The 18,816-nt window shown below is 33.7% G+C and overlaps 1 protein-coding gene across 2 annotated transcripts in view; it reads left to right on the top strand.

Moving 5' to 3' along the window:
• LOC126827174 (protein kinase C delta type) overlaps nt 1–18,816 on the top strand; it is a 76,297-nt gene that overhangs the window by 17,496 nt on the left and 39,985 nt on the right. Inside the window, exons 1-2 of one of the 2 annotated variants that reach the window (XM_050556409.2) lie at nt 8,236–8,470; nt 15,423–15,637. In XM_050556409.2, the coding sequence (XP_050412366.1) occupies nt 15,499–15,637 (139 nt within the window). In that variant the 5' untranslated portion in view covers nt 8,236–8,470; nt 15,423–15,498. Of the gene's footprint in view, nt 1–8,235; nt 8,471–15,422; nt 15,638–18,816 lie in introns of those variants that run through there. The other variant, XM_050556408.2, reaches the window with a different exon arrangement.

Here is an 18,816-nt window from a genome sequence, read left to right as displayed (position 1 = left end):
CCAAAAGGGGCTATTTATCTACAGGTGGAGATAGACAGCCAAATGTATACACACGCATTTTTGGTGGTTGACCTGAGCATGGATGGTATTTTGGGTATGGATTTTGTCTGGGATTATAAATGTAGCATTGATTTTGAAAAGATAATGCTAACTACTAATAAAGGATTAATTACCCTACATACCAATAAAATAATTTCAAATTGTGCACTAGTTATGCTTGGGGAAACAGTAAGTATTCCTGCAAGGTCAGACGAAATAGTTACAGAATTCACTCATGACGGAATCACTAGTAACTGTACATCTAACAAGAAATTTTTCGTAGCCAAATCCTTAACAGATAAGAGTAAGCATATACCGAATGAATCACATGGCAATCCAGATGCACTTTCTCGAATCCCTACTCTTAAATGCCCCAATGTTAAATGTAAGGACAGCTTTTCAGAACATGGAAATTAAATTGGTTTTAGTGAGGCAGGGATTTGTACTGAGAGTTTGGAAAGGGTGGGTTCACATTTGCTGCATGATCAAACTCTGTTACCGTTTTTCAAGTGTAATGACAGCAACGAAGCAGGTAGTTTGAATGAAGGTTAAAGGGAACAAGACATCTCCATTTCAAATTGGTTATTCACCTGCACTCGTATAGGAGGACCAATTTACAAAGGTATCATAAAACACAATGAGAGACCAGCCCGTATTAAAACTCTCGACAAGGAATAAGGACTGATGAATAACTAGAATCTGTTTTTATTTTCATTTGTTCGTTGGGGTTTCGTGGTGTCTTCTCACGCCTTTGATTTTGGTCGGGTGTTCGGTTTTAACAATTGGGGTATGTGGGGGTTTCATATTTTATAGATCATTACAATAGCTAGAACTTACTGTTTATTATTTATTCCACGCATGGTTATCTATTCATATTGCTTCATATTACGTCAAACTCGTAATGGGGTTTGTTTGCATGTGGAAATTGCATAAATATAGGCCCTTTTGTGAATATGCCGTCAAACTGTAATTTGGAACTTTCTATTGGTCAATATGTGATAAAATCTACCAATTGGAGAGCGGGATCTAAATTGTAACTCACTCGTAGTGCATAGGTTATGCACGTGCATTTCCCAGTTGCATAGCATATGTATAGGGTATATAAGGCCAGTGAAAGTCAGTCTTAGTCGAACGGTCAGAGAGTCCGAAACTCGCAGGAATAACTTTGTCTCTGGTGGCTTGCAAGTCCAGCGGAAGTAACCACTTATTCCGCTCGGGTCAAACAAGATCTCCAGAGTAGAGTTTCGTCTTTTTGGTAACGTGCGATTCCTACAGGAGTAATTAATTATGCCGGTTAGGATAAGCACGGGCTAAGGCGGGCGTTTCTAAATATAGAGGAATTGTTTGAGTTGGGTTATGTTTCTAATTAATTTACGAGTTCCGTTTGGGTGATGTAAGATTTGATGCTTTCCTTTGGACGAATATTGTTAGTTCGGGCTGAGGCAGGCATAAAGCTATGGTGTGTATATTTTATTGTAAAGTTATGAGTTTCTAATTATTGGAAAGTTTTGTTTGGGTAATATAAGATTTAGTGCTTCCCTTCGTACGAATATTGTTAGAGGTCTGAGTTCTAATTGTTTCTGAGGGTTTTCGCTTGGAAGTTATAAGATTTGGTGTAAGCGGACGTTCCGTTTCTTGGTTCTGTAAAGCGGACATAGGTGACATAAGGATAGTTTATGCAAACTTGGTGCAAGTCCTTTATTTTCAGCTGGTTTACCACTGGTAAGAAGACGACGAACCGACTCGGATACGCGTATTGGTCATTTATTTGTTATATTTCACGAAACAAAGAATTTGAAATTCTATAAAAGTGTTCTCGTTTACTTTAATCCATGCGGGAAGCCTGGCATCCTGTATATGAACCTGGGAGTTCCGGTTGCACAAGAGCCAGACACTGTCGACGCTCAAGTGTAATCAGCGACTATCCATCCTGTTACATATTTTAGGCAAGCTTGCCAGGATGTCAGATAACTTCTTCGTGGATTGATGTCAAAGGGAGGCTTTTATTGAATAAATCATAAGTTATAAAAGGTAGTTACAGGATAAAATATAGGAGTTAGTTGCATAGTTTACTAAAGGATAAATATAAAAGTAGTATTTTCAGATGGACAGATATTCAGCTGGTTTACCACTGGTAAGAAAAGAACAAACTGACTCTAATATGCGTCTCGGTCATTTATTTGTTGTATTTCACGAAGTAAAGAATTTTAAACTCTATAAAAGTGTTCTCTTTTACTTTAATCCACGCGGGAAGCCTGGCATCCTGTATACGAACCTGGGACTTCCGGTTGCACAAGAGCCAAACACTGTCGACGCTCAAGTGTAATTGGCAACGACCTGTCCTGTTACAAGACGAAAAAGTATATTGATTTTCAATGAATTTTGATAACTTGAACAGCTAAGTCCATGATTTTAAATGTTTCTTATACTAAACGTTAGCATTGGGCAGAACATTATAAAAACCAAACAAATTCTAATGATTTTCTGATAATTATTTAAAGGGCACATAAGATGGACTACATTAATTTTCGGTACGTATAGCCAATGGTTACTATATCCTCTTTACAGCAAGTTTACACCAATCTGATTAAAATTAATTCGGCTATCGTCACTCAAAGTCGCAAAAAGAGACCTCCCGTAAAAACGATTTTGCCAATTATCGAAAACACTCTTAATCCCCTCAGACTCCAGTGACGTCACAGTGACTGAATGTATATTCAGAATGTTTATTCCTTAATTACCTATATACAGCTCGCGTGTGTATTCATTAATGCCTGACTGATTCCTTAATCCCCTAATTAAAGAAAATAATTGACTAAGGAATAATTTGTTTTGTAATTTATTTTAATTTAAGATCGAATTTAGCATTTGTTTCATAATGTCCCGCCCTCTCTTCTCATGACGGCGATTTTAAAAAGGTGACTTTTTGATAAGAGTCCGTCTACCATGGTGTGCAAGTCCAAATGATTCGAGATACATTTCCGTCAGAAGAGTATTGTGGTTCTAATTTCCCTGAGTAAAAGAGTACAGGAGTAAAAAGATGTGGTCATGCAAAATGTATCATAAAAGTCAAATGTGATTGAAACGCGATTTGTAAATGACGATCCGTTATCAGAGTAGCCAACTGTATCTCATTTTCCTGTAGCCATCGTACGACGCCTTTCTTTCTGCATGTAAATTTGACTTTATTACTCTGAAATAAGCTGTAAAAATGAAATACGAAAAAGTAACTCAATTTACTTTAGAATTAACAGTACAGATGGATTTTGTTGTTAACCATCTAAATCAAATAACAGATTGAGAAGGGTCATCTAACTATCTTTGTGTATTTATAATAATATGGCAAGTCTAGTGTCGTTAATATCTGTCATTAATCAATCTGACTAAAGTTGCACAGAAATGGGGTCATAAATTAATTTACACCTCGATGTGGGATTTGGAATGCTAATTAGGTAATTATCTTTTTTACGCCGGCCAGATCAAAAGACATTTAGGTGGAACGTGTGCGTAATATCCCGCGAACGAACGAAAAAAGTTACGGGGGAACTTTTCTACAAACATTTCTCCACAGGACAACTAATCGTAGAATGGTACATGTTAATTGTATAAAATATTTAAGTTTTACTCATCAGTTGTTTATAATTTTTATTTACCCAATAATCAATTAACTTTGTTCATCGAGGTGTTTGTAATAAAGAAGCCTCGTTTTATTTGTTGATTGGCGGTTAAACAACATTTAATTGACTTGATATGAAATCTGAATATAAATTATTCAATGGATAACGGTTGTGATAAGATTAGGTTATAATGTCTAACATCGGTTAACTTCTTTTTAATAAAGGTATTTTACAATTACATTGGCAGTTTAATCACTCACCAAATGGCACCAGGAACTCCTGTCAAATTTCAACAATTTCCAATGATAATGGAAATTGATATTAATGTTTTGTATGCTAAGTGTTAGAATAGGGCAGAACTACATTGTAGAAGCCAAATGGATTGTTATTTGTAATCAGATTTTAGTGTGTTGTAAATGTTTTCATTTCTGACCAAAAAAAATATGTGACAACCCATGTTGACACCTCAGACGACTTAGCTGCTGTGGGCATATGTTTCATTGCCTGGCAACCTATCTTTATTGTTTACAGATTCGTTGATGGCTTCTACCCGATCAATGAAGTCAGTATGCTCTTTGTGTATGTGCAGGTTTCAGATAGCCACATTTGAATTATATATATTATAGATGGCACTACTTCTGCGTTAAAAAAATCTAATACATCTTCGTCAATTACCCAGGTGCTTTCAGAGCCAAGCCGGCCCCTGGATCATCACTTAAAGTCCGAGGATGCTACCCTGCTGGCCCTGAGAGGGAAACTTTGTAAAACTCTACAATCCAGAGTTTCTATTTTTCTCTTTTTCAAACTTTTGGGATCAGTAGATGTTGCCTAATGAGGAATCCTATTGAAATTCAGACATGCCGATTAATTTTATGGCTTGTTATTGCTAAAACTTTAAAATCAACCTATCAAAACACTACTGGTGGGTGTGTTAATTCTTTCAACTGACAATGAAAGTAATGTACCTTCAGAAGGGATATATATTTGTTTTAGATGTAATACTATGGTCTAATAACTTAATTGACTTTTAATCAGTAACTAATTACTTTAGCTATTAACTCATCCACATCAATCAAATATGATTGACTAGGTACAAGATTATTACACTTTAAAAGATATATATCAACTTGGTTTTATTTTAGTATATAATATAGATTAGATTATGTTGCGATCTGATCAAGATCAGATGTTTTTCTATTTCTTTTTGTTTGTTTTATATTCCATTACCGGTATTTTACTTTACTTGCCAAGTTTGTTTGCTTTCTGATTTTATATATACTAATTCCAATGCATTTATACCACCAAATTGTACAATAACCATGTTTTAGCAAATAGACTGTTGACAGTACTTATATGCAGTATTTTTTTATTAATATTAGGCTATTTCATTTCAAGGCTAGATGATTAGATCTGTCTGTTTTGTATTTGCAGTGAATAGAGGTTAGAGTTTTGGAAAGCTTATAGTATTTGGAAAAATTGGTAGACAGATTCTAAAATTGACTCTTGGTGCATTTTATTTTTTTATATGAATTGGCACACTTCAAATGAGAAAAAATGACCTGGTTGACCTGAGGGAAAAATTAAGCAAAAATTGTTACAATAAGAAATTCAAAATTGTACTGAACAAGTAGGCCTATGCCTATTTCTCACAGGTGTCTATCATAATGTGTAATGCATAACAGGTATATGTGATCAGCATGTAAAATCATCAATAACATCAGATATCTTATTTACATTGGCAACATAGATAAGTCAGATTTATTTTCCTAACAACTGACTAGAGTCTGGGGTGAATAGCGTTTGTGATATTGATATTTATAAAGCGTGGTCAAATTGATATTTTCCTTCTCATTAAAGTGCTTGATCTACTTCATCTCCCGAAATCCTGTTAGTTTGAAAGAAAGTGATTTATTTTCAATGTGGTAAAGGTTGGGAACTATATCAATGACAGTACAGCTGAATTTCATGATAAGAACTAATCTATGCTCTTCAAGAAGTGGGTAAATTCATACCAAAATTATTCCGATCACTTATATCGCTAGTGGTAATATCCCCCGTTTGTCATGAATAGATCCATCAAAATCCTTACAGTGATCTGTATAATACTTATGACCCAGTACTTATTATAGCTTATAATAATAGGTCAATTTATATCATTATTATTTATCATGAGTCAAACCAACCATAGTGAGATGAACTATTTATGTAACAACCAGAAACATGATTTTCATTCTTTTGTCTTGGATATATTTTTATACATGTTGAAATTTTTGGAGCCCTATGGCAATGTGGTCGTGTATTGCCGTTGTCCCATCCATCTGTATCCACGATCCACAATTTCTTGTGAACACTCTACAGAATACATTTATCATCTGATTGTTTTGAAATTGATATATGTGGTGTAAATTAGTGAGATGAAGAAGTCTGTTTAATTTCTTCTGGAGTTATGGCCCTTTTTTCACTTTGTTGCACCTTGTGGATGCTCTAACGACAAAAGTTATCATCCAATCTGTATGAAATTTATATGCATTTTTTCAATTTCTGTTAATTACTTCTAGAGTTTTGACCCTTGTTTCACTTTGTTGAACCTCTTATGAATGCTCGGGAGACAAAAGTTATCATCCAATTTGTATGAAATTGATATGCATCATTTAAATTAGTGAAAAGAAGAATCCTATTGAGTTTCAGCAATTTCCGTTTATTACTTCAAGAGTTATGGCCCTTGTTTTACTTTTGTTTTACCCGTTTGTAACACTCGAACAACAAAAAAAATATTTGTTCATAAGCTCTTTTTCGGTTTTTATATGCCCGCATTGAAATGTGGTCGTATATTGTCTTCACCCCCGTCCATCGGTCCTGCATCCACTAGAGGCTAAAGTTAACATCCAACTGACATTAGATTTATACACAGTGTTTAAGGTCATAAAACGAAGAAGCCTATTGATTTTCAATGATTTCCGATAATTACTGCCAGAGTTATAGCTCTTGATCACTTTGAAATATCTTGTGGACGCTCTAGAGGCTAAAGTTAAAATCCAATTTACTTTAAATTTATACAGTGTTTACGGTCATGAGACAAAGAAGTCTATTGATTTTCAACATTTTCTGATAATTACTGCCAGAGTTGATCTCTTTGATATATCTTGTGGACAGGCTAGAAGCTACAGTTAATATCCAATTGATTTTCAATGACTTTTGATAACTTGAACAGCTAAATCCATGATATTAAATGTTTTGTATACTAATGTTAGCATGGGGCAGAACTAGAAGCCAAACAAAGTCTAATTATTTTCTGATAATTTTACTTAATGGGTTGTTACTCTTAATCAGATTTTAGTGTATTATAAATGTTTCATTACCGACAAAAGAAAAAATATGTGACAACTCTTGTTGACTGCCCGAACGATTTAGACAATGTGTACACAGGATAGTTTTGTTTTATAACTTATCAACCATCTGATAACTAATAGGGAGCCACAGTGGATCAGTGAGTAAGACGTTGATTCGCTGACCTGGAGGTCCTGTGTTCAATCCCTGCGTTGCAGGTTGGACGGCCTTGCAAGGGACAATGTATAGTCATTCAAATGGGACAGAAAATCAAGGTCTCGTGTACACATTGGCGTACACATGAAATGAAATGAAATGGGGTTTATTGTCCTACTGTTCTGCTCCTATACTGGGCTAATGAAGACGGGTATATGGTGTACACATAAAAGAATCCTTGACAGTTGGAATTTTATAAAATAGTAGGTCATAGTGCTGCTGTCATGACACACTGTATGGCATATGCCCATCTTCATTAGCCCAGTCTGAGCAGAACAGTTGGACGTCAAACCTCATTTCATTTTCTGATAACTAATATGATCTCGTACAATCTTTTGCCAAATAATTTGTGACAAGCTTTTATGGAACACTCGGATGACTCAGCTGCTGTGGTCGTATCTTTTGTTATCTATTTTTTGAAGTTTATCTTTTGTATATATGTCTATCATTTCTTTTTCAAATTTAAATGGTTTATTTTTTCAACCTACACTTCATTGTTTGAAAATAGGCTTAATGATATATGGGTCTCTTGGTGATGTAACAAGTAGCCACATGATCAAAGGAAATTCACCTTTGTCTTTGGAATTTGCCTCTCTAATTTGGTTGAATCGTTATTGTTTTATTAACAAAGGGTTGTTTAAATATTTTTGGACCCCAGGTCTGTACAAAATAGTTGTTTTAATTTTCAAGTGTTAATTCTAATGGAAATTATAACTTTTACATGTAAAATAATTTGAGTGTTAAATTTAGATGATGTAATCATTGTTAATTACCAACAGATTGTCTGATGAAGGTTATATTCACTTCTATTATTCACATGTACTACATATCTCTGATATCTTTATGTACATTATGTAAACATACAAAGGTCAATAGGAAACCAATAATGGTTCAACTCTTATGAGATAAAATCACTTCAGCATGTTATGTTTGACTGTATTGTAATACATGTACAATTTAGATGGCCACAGGCACAGATAGAGATAGTTGTAAAGATATACCAAATCAGTTTTGATAAGAAGTGTGTAATTACGTAGCTAATGCACGGTATTTAGCTGCACTGTTTGAAAGAAATTTCTCTGGTGTCTGTTACAAGACAGCTACATCAAGAACAGCTTGTTATGTTTGATTTCTTCTCAAAGAATCTGAGCAACTGATGAATGTTTGTACGTACTAATGGATTGAAACATTGTTCAGATTGGATTTTTTGTGTTTTTGATGTACTTTAAAAACAGTGATTAAAGCTTATAATGGGTGGCTTTTAATTAAAGGTATTTATGGTTTTAATTAAAATTGGTAATTATCAGTTCTCTTGATATGAATTTTTATGTGCAGACCCTTTGAACAGTGGTTAAAGCTGTGTAATAATTAACCCATAGTCATTACAAATAGCATACTTTTAGATAATCTATAAATTTAGACAGTCAAATTGAGGACCTAATTGCGGTCAAGGAATAGGTCAATTTAAAGAGCAAGTTTAAGTTGAACTCGCTTGATGATCTACGGTTGAAAAGACAGCATGAACTGGTTTCTGATATATCAAAAGCTTTCTAAGGTCACATGTTCATATTGTATTGCACCGGTCAACTGAGTTACATGTAGCAGGCTTTTTCAAAAAGAGGTATTATTCACAGGTATTATTGTCATTTGAGCAAGATTATAATCTTCAATGTGAAAAAAGGGGGTGTAATGGACAACGCATATGTCAGCTATGTTTATTGTTTCTTCAAAATTTACCATACCATGAGAAAATATTAAATAATTTTGGAAGATCAAGTTTACAGAATCTGTAAATTTTATGGAAATTCTGAATATTAAACTTTGAATTATAAAAGTTACTTTTGTGTACTGATTTCATTTGATGAAAAATGGTAAATAATCTCAAGATGATTATGTTAATCTCTAGTTCTTGACCAAAATGAATCACGTTGGAAGATCATCCCATGCATGATAACCAGAAATTATTTCAATTATTTGGAAATTATTTCAGCAAGTTTCTATGCCAAGAGCAAGTATCCAAAATAAATTTATGCATTATAATTTAAAAAATTTATGCATCCTGCCTTTGTAAGGCGATAATTCATTTGTTTGCAGGATCATTTTAAGTGACAAAATTTGATAATTTAAATAAATCTCTGGATTAAAAATTTTCTTCGAAAGGTTGATTGTGAAAAACCGTAGAGAATAGAAACCTTTGACAAGAATAGAAATTTTTCAATAACCTATATAGCCAGCAATATAGTTTTAACAATTAATCTCCTGGGGCTACCTCTTAAAAGCCATTAAGATATGGGCCTCAGTAGGCCTGGATGATTATCGATTGTTACATTATTTGAAAGAATTACAAATAAACACACTAAGGACATCTATTATTTAATTATATTAGAAAATATAGCCATATACCATATTAGGCAAGTTTTGAACCGCATTATTTTTATCCCCAAAAATACATTTTGGACCCCTTACAGCCCCCATCTTCCCAAAGCAAAACAGATTGCCAAGGGCATGCTATACATACATCTATTTTGAGATGTACATGTACACGGTGCTAGAAATGAATGTTTTACTATTACTTAAATCAACATTTATATCAAAATTATCACATGTCCTTTCCCACTCTGATTAAATAACATTCAAATACAGATGTGATGTCATCCTTTGATGTACCATTATTTCAAATAATGGTACAAGCAATGTGCCAAGCGTATATTATGTATACTAGTTGAAATTTTGGACCCATGTGACGTATTTCATTGCAAATTACGTGCAAATGTCTGTATTTTAAGTTGTTTAATGGTCTCAAGCTTAACGCATTGCGTTATATATTGAAACTACACTTGAGACTAACCTCCCTCGTGTTGTTTCAATATACTACTTAATGTCTTGATCTCTCAATTATAAAACCACACACATTTTTCATTGTTTAGCGCACAGAAATGTACGACTTCATATTGGATGGCATGACTGGAATGAAGGAGAAAGTAAAATAAAATGAACAACACAAGGATGTACCAGAATAAAAAAAAACTTTTGTCTTTCCTCATACATTATCACAATTGTAGTTCTGGTATCATTCATATGTATTTATTTTATACATACTTTCTACTCATTCTATTACTGTATTTACCTTTTCACATTGAGTCAATAAGGAAAAACTTTATACAATTAGAGTCGAGTTGTGCGTAAACCAAATTTATACTCGCTATATTCTTGATATTTACAGCACAGCTTGATAATGATACAGATGTTTCTGCTCCTTTAAACATTTAATTATCATCAAAGGTGAATGTCAAATCAAAATTGATATATGTATATGTATGTACCTATTGAAAATGATCTTATGATAGAAGATGAAAGAGGGTTAACTTTGTGTTTCAAAGAAATTGTAAGGCAAATAAAGCCCTTGGGCTTCTTGATATACATGTGCAGAGATGATTACCGGTACATAAGATAATATTCAATTATTTTCACCACAATGTGTAAATTGTCTTCTGTATTTTTTGTGCAGGCCAGGGTGATTCTTGGCTTTATATACACATCAGATGAATGATATACATGTAGACATGATGTATATCTGATAGTACTATTTAGAGTAACATTACATGAAAGGTAACACCAGTCATTCTGTAGGTGTAAGGAATTTATTCTGTTACCTAGCAACTAGTGTCAGCCCGGCCATCTTTCTATGCAGTTTATAATAGAATAAATGATAAAACTCGCAAGTTGGGTGGTCATTTTGTTTGCTCAGATAAAAAAACAGAATTTTAGGATATTTAATTTAATATCGGAGTAAGTTTCATTTATGAAGATAAAATTTTCGATTATATACATATTTATAATAAAGCTAGCAATTTTCAATGCTATCTGAAATTAGTTTGACCTTTTCCGGGGGGGTGTATAAGAACTCTTTCAGCAGAGGGCTTGATTTAGCATAGATTTTACACAGATTAAAACAGTTTCTAATTAAAAGTCTTTTTATCAACCACCAATACACAAAACAATTGACTTGACATGCAACTTACATTTCAATTCAGCCGATCTACTTATCTCAGTGGTGAACCCTTCCAATCACAAAGTTAGAATTGAACATAAGGGGCAAATTATAAGTTATCAGCTTTATTTACCTTTTAGCACTTAGACTGCCCAAAAAACACTCTAACAATGGCTCCTTAGACCACCCCAAACCTCCCCATCCTGTGCATAGCTGTTGCACACGTAAAATGTTTCTATAATACAGAAAGCTACCAGTATTCACATATCTAGGACAGTTTGAGACAGTCTAGCTAAGAAACAGCTGTTTCAGTCTGTTTAGTGATGTATCTGTATTAATTTATTGCTTTCTTTAATTTTATTTAAGGAACTAGGAGAGTCAATATTTGCATGTACCAAGTGTTAAAGGGTTAACTTGAAATTTATACTCATGGGATAAAGAAGCCTCTGGATTTAAAATTTATACCCATGAGACGAAAAAGATTCCTACTGATTTGAAATTTATACTCAAATAAGAGGCATATTGCTTTTTACATCCAAAATTTATACACAGTGTCTATGTTCATGAGAGGAAGAATCCTACTGATTTTTAAAGTACGATTACCACTGTGCTTATACAGATTATAAAGAGGATGACTTATTGACTTCTTAATTATTGATAAAGCAATCAGTTGGTCAAAGGATTTGCGCCTGGTTGCTGCAGATAGCTTACAACTGAATTTTCAGATGATATGTCACCAAGTACATTAACTAATTGATATTAAGAGAAAACTTTTAAGGTTTTGGATAACAATAATCGAATAAGCATCCGGTTGCCTGTATCAATGACTCTTTAATTCTTAGATTCAACTTGTCGTTAGGAGTTTGTCAGAGGAATTGGTGGTGTGGATGTCCAGATTACAGTGTGCTATAAATTGACATTCTGTCTGTTGTCGATCACTTCTGTTGGGAAGGTGCCACACTAAACAAAATTACGCTGTTTACTGTTCTAATCAGGGCAGTGTTGAGTTCTAACTTATTATTGGAAAGAAACAGATGCTAAGAGGGATGCCTAGTGAAAACATAATCTGCCAAGCTAAAAGCTAAAAAAAAAATATCAGAAATTGTAGAAAATTTGCATTGCATAGACAGCTTCCTTAACCATTTATATAATCCACCAATTAAGAAATATTTCAGATACTGGCATCTTAACTACTTTCTAGAACATATGGTACCTGTACATGTACCTTACTCAAGCAATTTAGTAGTACTAATTGTCTGAAAATTAGATGTGTTGAAATTTATTTATATCTTGGGTATCTGATCCTTATTTGAAGGATTTTTAATTCTTTTTAAACAACAATGTTGTGAAAGCTGAATCTTTTAATGGAATACAGTTAAATTCATAATTTTTAGCTCCCCCCACCCCCAGTAATTTGGCTGTTAACCATAAGGACTAATTGGATATGACTAAGTGAGATACCAATAGAACGGGTCAGTATTACACACTGTTGCTGGCACGATAGATCGTTTAAACGATGTATCGTGATTCAGCTTCTCATGATTCGTATAATACATCCAAGGAATGAACAATTTAGTACAATATTGACTACTTCAGTTCAAAACTGCTGTTCCTTACACTGCCTCAAACCAACTGAGATATGTGAATAGTTTCCATATTTTGACAGTGCAGTTTGGAGCAGTCTAAGGAGCATTAGTTACTGCAGTTTGTGCCAGTCTAGTTGAAATACTGCTATAGAAGACAATTACATGTCCTGGTAGATATGGCAAGTTTAATAAACAAGCTCTTTCTTTTTGATTTATCAAAGGCTGAGTTTGTGCAGCTTATAACATAGATAGCAGGGTGAATTTAAAATCATAATATACTAGTTGAATGTGTTTCTCATGGATTTGAGGTGTCACAATTTATGTTATGCAATTCGAAAATACATAAGGTCAAATTTCATAGCTGACCAATCAGTTCATTAACTGCTTTTGGGGATCTATTTAGGTGCCAGAAACTAAGGACAACAATATTGTATACATAATATGCAATATCATGAAACTAAAATGAAAAGTTTATACAGAATGTTTTTGGAATTCAATGTAGCTTAAATTAGTGGAAGTTAACATGTTTTTTTATGACAAGTACAAATGTTCTTACTTTAAGGACCATGCATGAACATTTAGTTAATGGATTTACTGAGCTATTTAATGTCAATATTATAGCATGTAGTTAGTTAAACGACCTTTACTGAGTATGTTAATCTTCACATATGACTAGTAATTAAATAGTTCTTAATGGCTGGTTTTATCATGCCTACATTAACTACTTCAATGTAATAGATCTCTACAGTGTTAGAGGATTACCATATTACAGAAATCGCCTTTACCATTTTATTGTCCGGGTAAAACTCCAGTTTAAAAGAAAATATAACCTTTTGATCCAAACTCAAGGTCTTAAGCACTACTGGCTAGGGCCTTTCTGGAAAGTAGCTGTGTTTGTTTGTTCTTGGGGCTTAACGGCTGCGTCCACCTACATGTAGGGTGATAAAGCAGACAAGGATGATGGTGTCATAGCAAATCTCTTAGATTTTATGTACAAGGACATGACTAAAACCAGTGTTTGAAACTCAAGTCATTTCGGACTCAACACAGACGACCTTTCAAACTCAGCATGACGACGGTTAGGACTTACTTGACGATGGTTTAGACTTACTTGCAACTTTTCGGACTCGGTCTGGCGACATTTCGGACACGGATGAATAATTAAAAGACTGTTGAAAAGTTATGTGATATAGTAACAGCTCAATCTGATTAAAACACAGATCCTGTTTCGTTTTTTTTTTTATAGTTCAAAATTTCATTTTACTTGTCTTTACTACACTAGGATCTGGAAGAGTTGTTATCATTGGCGTGATTTGGATGATGTGAGGGATTAGCCAATGAAACGGCCTGTTACGGCAAGCTTTTGGCGTGATGTGCTCTAGAAACATCAATGCTGGTTGGTTAATCAAATATCTGACGTCATAGGGTCAAAAGCTGCTCGTATGACCTCTGACACGACCTCTCAAAACAACTGGTCAGATCTTTATGTAGTGTAGGCCATCGAAAGTATAAAAAAGGAAACAAAATATAGATCTGTATTTTAGTCAGCTGTTTTTTTGTTTTATGTGAGGCTGACAGTTTAACACTGCTAGTTCTCTTTTGTTTTATCAGCGACTATTGAACTTGACAATAAAGTATTGTTGAAAATTTGTGTATTTTTCCCCATCCACCGAAGAACCGTAAGATTTCTTTGCACGTACAATAATATCAGGATTATCGGTTAATCGGCTTTAATTATCCTGCTTTGATCGCAACTATTTCTAATACATGTATTTTCCAAAAAGACTTTTCTTTGTATGCACTAATTTATCGATTGGTACTGCCATCTACAGCAAGTTTGTCAAGGAATGCATGTCAACATGCAGCTTGCAGATTATATTTACAAATTTCTAGGGACTTGTAAAAACAGTGCATGTCGTGTAAATATTTACTTTTCTTTTTGTGTAGGTCATTTTAAAATAAATTCATCAGTATATTATTCTTTTTAAAACAATATACCGGTATTACTTTTACGGGAAACGATGATTATCATGAACTGTAAGTGCAACTAAAGTTTTATTGTTTGATGGAGCCTTTTAATAACCATGTGTTTCATGATTTGAATTGGCCTATTTCTAATAAATTCAACAGCTACTTTTTTAATTACATAGTACAGATATAAAGAAATGAAACATTCTTTTCATACACTGAAAATTTTGCCGTAGGTGCGTTATCCATGACTTTTTAAAATCGTGTTTGGTTTAATATAAATTGATTTGACAGTTGTGTTCAACCTTTCCTTTCAACTTATTCTGAAGTCCGAAACGTCACCTACCTTTCCTTTTGACTTATTCCCGAGTCCAAAATGTCACTTACCGACCAAATGTCACCTACCCGAGTCTGAAACGTCAAGGTCATATTTTTTGGAGTCTGAAATGTTGTAAGTTCAAAATGACGCGGAACCGAAATGACATGTAATTTTCAAGTTGAGGTCAGCTACATGTATATACTGAATCACACCTTATTCGCCCTACACCTTATAGCAAGATCTTGAATGAAAAAGTTCCAACTTCAGTATTATAGCATCCCTTACCTACATGTAATCTATTGATTAAATTACATTTTCTTGTTGTTCAAGCCTTAATGTTAATTTTCTTCTCATTTCAGCAAGAAAAATAATCAGATGAAATACTTCAAATTAAAATAAAGGAAGTTAACTGGGCTGTAAACTATAAAAGTCAAAATGCCAACAAGTAGTCGTGCACCCGGTTTCATTCGGGTTAAGCTCCTAAAAGCAGAACGTGGAGAGACAATGGATACAACAAATGACGACTTTGATCCATATATAGCAATTAATGTAAAGGAAACTGTTGATATACCAGGTAAAGTTTTATAATATAAACAGACAAAAAAGCTCTGTACAGTAATATAGGGCCGGTCGATATTTCAAGTTTTCATTATTAAGATAACGATATAAAAATCCAAAATATATTTCCATTATTGCAATATTATGGTGCTTCGAGCAAGGAGGCTCGAAATATGGGAGTAAACTTATCCAAAAGATTTCTCTGTGAAGCAGAGAATATTATTATGAAAAGGGAGATAAATCAAACAATATATTGGGTTATTGTGGTATCTTTAATGGTAAAATATATTGTCAATAAGATTTACATATTGCGATAAATGTAATCCCTAGTTAAACAACTTATGCATTAATAATAGTGATGTGCGGTTTTTAAATTTTCTTTCGGTTTCGGTTTTCGGTTTTTCTGTGGCAAAAAACCTTGGTTTCGGTTTTCGTTTTTTTAATTCTTTTAATGGTTATTTTATAGGAATACTTGGAAGCTAGAAAAGATATCAAACATATTGATGTAATTTGTAAACAACAATTTCTTTTTACTGTTATATGACTTTAATTATGACTAGTAAAAACAAAGTTACTGTTAAAAAAGATCTGACAAACTTTATCAAACACAACACCATAATAAAAAATTATTATAACGACATATTACCAATAAAATTACTGTAAAAAAAGATCTGACAAACTTTGTCAAACACAACACCATAATACTAAATTAACATAACGACATAATACCAATAACAATAAAGTTACTGTAAAAAAGATCCGATGAACTTTGTCAAACATCAAATTAAATTTGCATATCTTTCATAGTGAGCAAGCCATGGAGACATTTTACTTTTAGAGGAAGCCATCGTACGTTATTGACATCAGGCTTAGGCTTGCATAAATGAAATGGGGTTTAACGTCCTACTGTTCTGCTCCTAACCTGGGCTAATGAAGACGGGGCTTGCATAAAGGTTTGGATTATAAACCTAACTGAATTGAGAAAATAAATAGCCTAGGCCATCCAGACTTATTAAGCACTCTATACATAGGGGGTCTTCTTGGTCGAAAATAAAAACGGAAGTGGTGGCTACATTAAAATTTTGGAATTATTTTAAGTAAGCGAAGTACGGCTACATAAAAATTAGGATTTTTTCAAACATTTCCGAAACGAAAAACGGGTAAATTAAAAATTAGGATTTGGAAAAAAATAAGCCGAAACACACGGTTATTTTTTGTTTTATCGGTTCGGTTTTCCGTTTATATGTAAAAACCGATACCGTACGGTTAAATCGAAAAACCGCACATCCCTAATTAATAAAGCATAAAGTTTTGACGAAACTTAAAATATAGGTTTATCTCCAAAAGATCTTGGTTCCTTTCGATATTGGCATATATCCAATCGAAACTTCATGGATTATGGCCCCTGATTGTACGAAAAATCACGTTTTTAGCTTGTGGACGCTATACATGTCACAATTTTCACCTGATTTTGATGAAACTTGAAGTGTATGTTCATAACCCAAAGATCTTGGTTCCTTTCCATATTCGCGCATATCGGACCATATCTTCCTGGATTATGGCCCCTGATTGTACAAAAAATCACATTATTTTTTTAGCTTGTTCTCTGTCCATCTCTTGCAAAATGTGGGCGTATCATGCATGGCAACCGCTTGTTTTCTTTCCGCTTGTAATTCCATTATTACACAACAGACGGTCGGACTGTTATGTGTCCTCTGGGTTACTTTACACATAGAACAAGTGTAAGTCTTAATAAATGATGGAATTGTACAATTGTATTTGGCATTTGTAGATGTATTTCATCAGTAGAATTAAGATAATTATTACTTGAGGTTTGTTATATTCTCTTGAATTTCAACTATTACAATGAAACTTCCTGTTTAATCATTTCTTTTATTTTTGTCCCCCGCCTTTCAAAGACAGCAGGGAACTATTAAAATGGGTTCGTCCGTCCGTCTGTCTGTCTGTCCGTCATACTTTTTGGGACACAATAACTCTCTTTCTAATTGAGTTAGAATGTTCAAACTTGGTGTAGGTGTTTATTAGATCAATGCCTTGATGGGCATTTAATAGTTTTACCAAATAATATCTAAAATTACACACACATTTTACAAAGAATTCATGTATTCTAAGATGAATGTATCAAGAGATGGACCTTTGAGCTTATATATTAATGGAGCAGTTTCAGGTATATTTTAGTGAATAATTGAGCTACAATGTTCAAACTTGGTGTATGTGTTTATCAGGTGAATGCCTTGATGGAGTTCGAAGATGAGCATTTTCTGCTTAGGGTAAGCAGAGATAAGCAATTTGATTGGGTGATGCTTTGGGACACGATAACTTTACTTCTAATTAAGTGAGAGTGATGAAACTTAGTGTATAGTTTCATTACATCCATACCTTGACTAAGTTCGATAATGAGCATTTTCTGCTGAGGGTAAGCAGAGGGATAAGCAATTTGATTGGCCGAGACTGCGTAACACAATAACTAACTCTCCTTCTAATTGAGCTAGAATGTTCCAACTTGGTGTAGGTGTGTATTAGTTCAATGCCTTTATGGAGTTCGAAGATGAGTATTTTCTGCTTATGGTAAGCTGAGATAAGCAATTTGATTGGTTGATGCTTTGGGAGACGATAACTTTATTTCTAATTAAGTGAGATAGATGAAACTTGGTGTATAAGTTTCATTACATCAATACCTTGACTAAGTTCAATAATGAACATTTTCTGCTGAGGGTAAGCAGAGCGATAAGCAATTTGATTGGTTTAGACTTTGGAACACAATAACTCTCCTTCTAATTGAAGTAGAATGTTCAAACTTGGTGTAGGTGTTCATTAACTTGACTAAGTTCGATGGTGAGAATTTTCTGCTTAGGCTAATTAACGATAAGCAATTTGATTGGTCAAGACTTTGGAACATAACATCTCTGCTTTTAATTGAGGTAGAAAGTTTAAACTTGATGTAGATATTCATTAGGTTAATGTCTTGACTGTGTTCAATGATTAACATTTCGAGCTGAAGCTAAGCAGAGCTAATCAATTTCAATGGTTGATGCTTTGGAACAAGATAATCTTGATTCTATCTGATAGAGAGTGATATTTTGATTGCTCGATACTGTTGAAAAAAATAAAAATGTGATTAATTAATATGTGACATCTATTTATTTTGGGATTTCGGCGGGGGACATCAGCCTC

This window comes from Patella vulgata, chromosome 7 (genome assembly GCF_932274485.2).
Source record: "Patella vulgata chromosome 7, xgPatVulg1.2, whole genome shotgun sequence".
NCBI lineage: Eukaryota > Metazoa > Mollusca > Gastropoda > Patellidae > Patella > Patella vulgata.
Note: the sequence above shows the minus strand (reverse complement) of the source record. Positions and strands in the feature narration are given on the sequence as shown.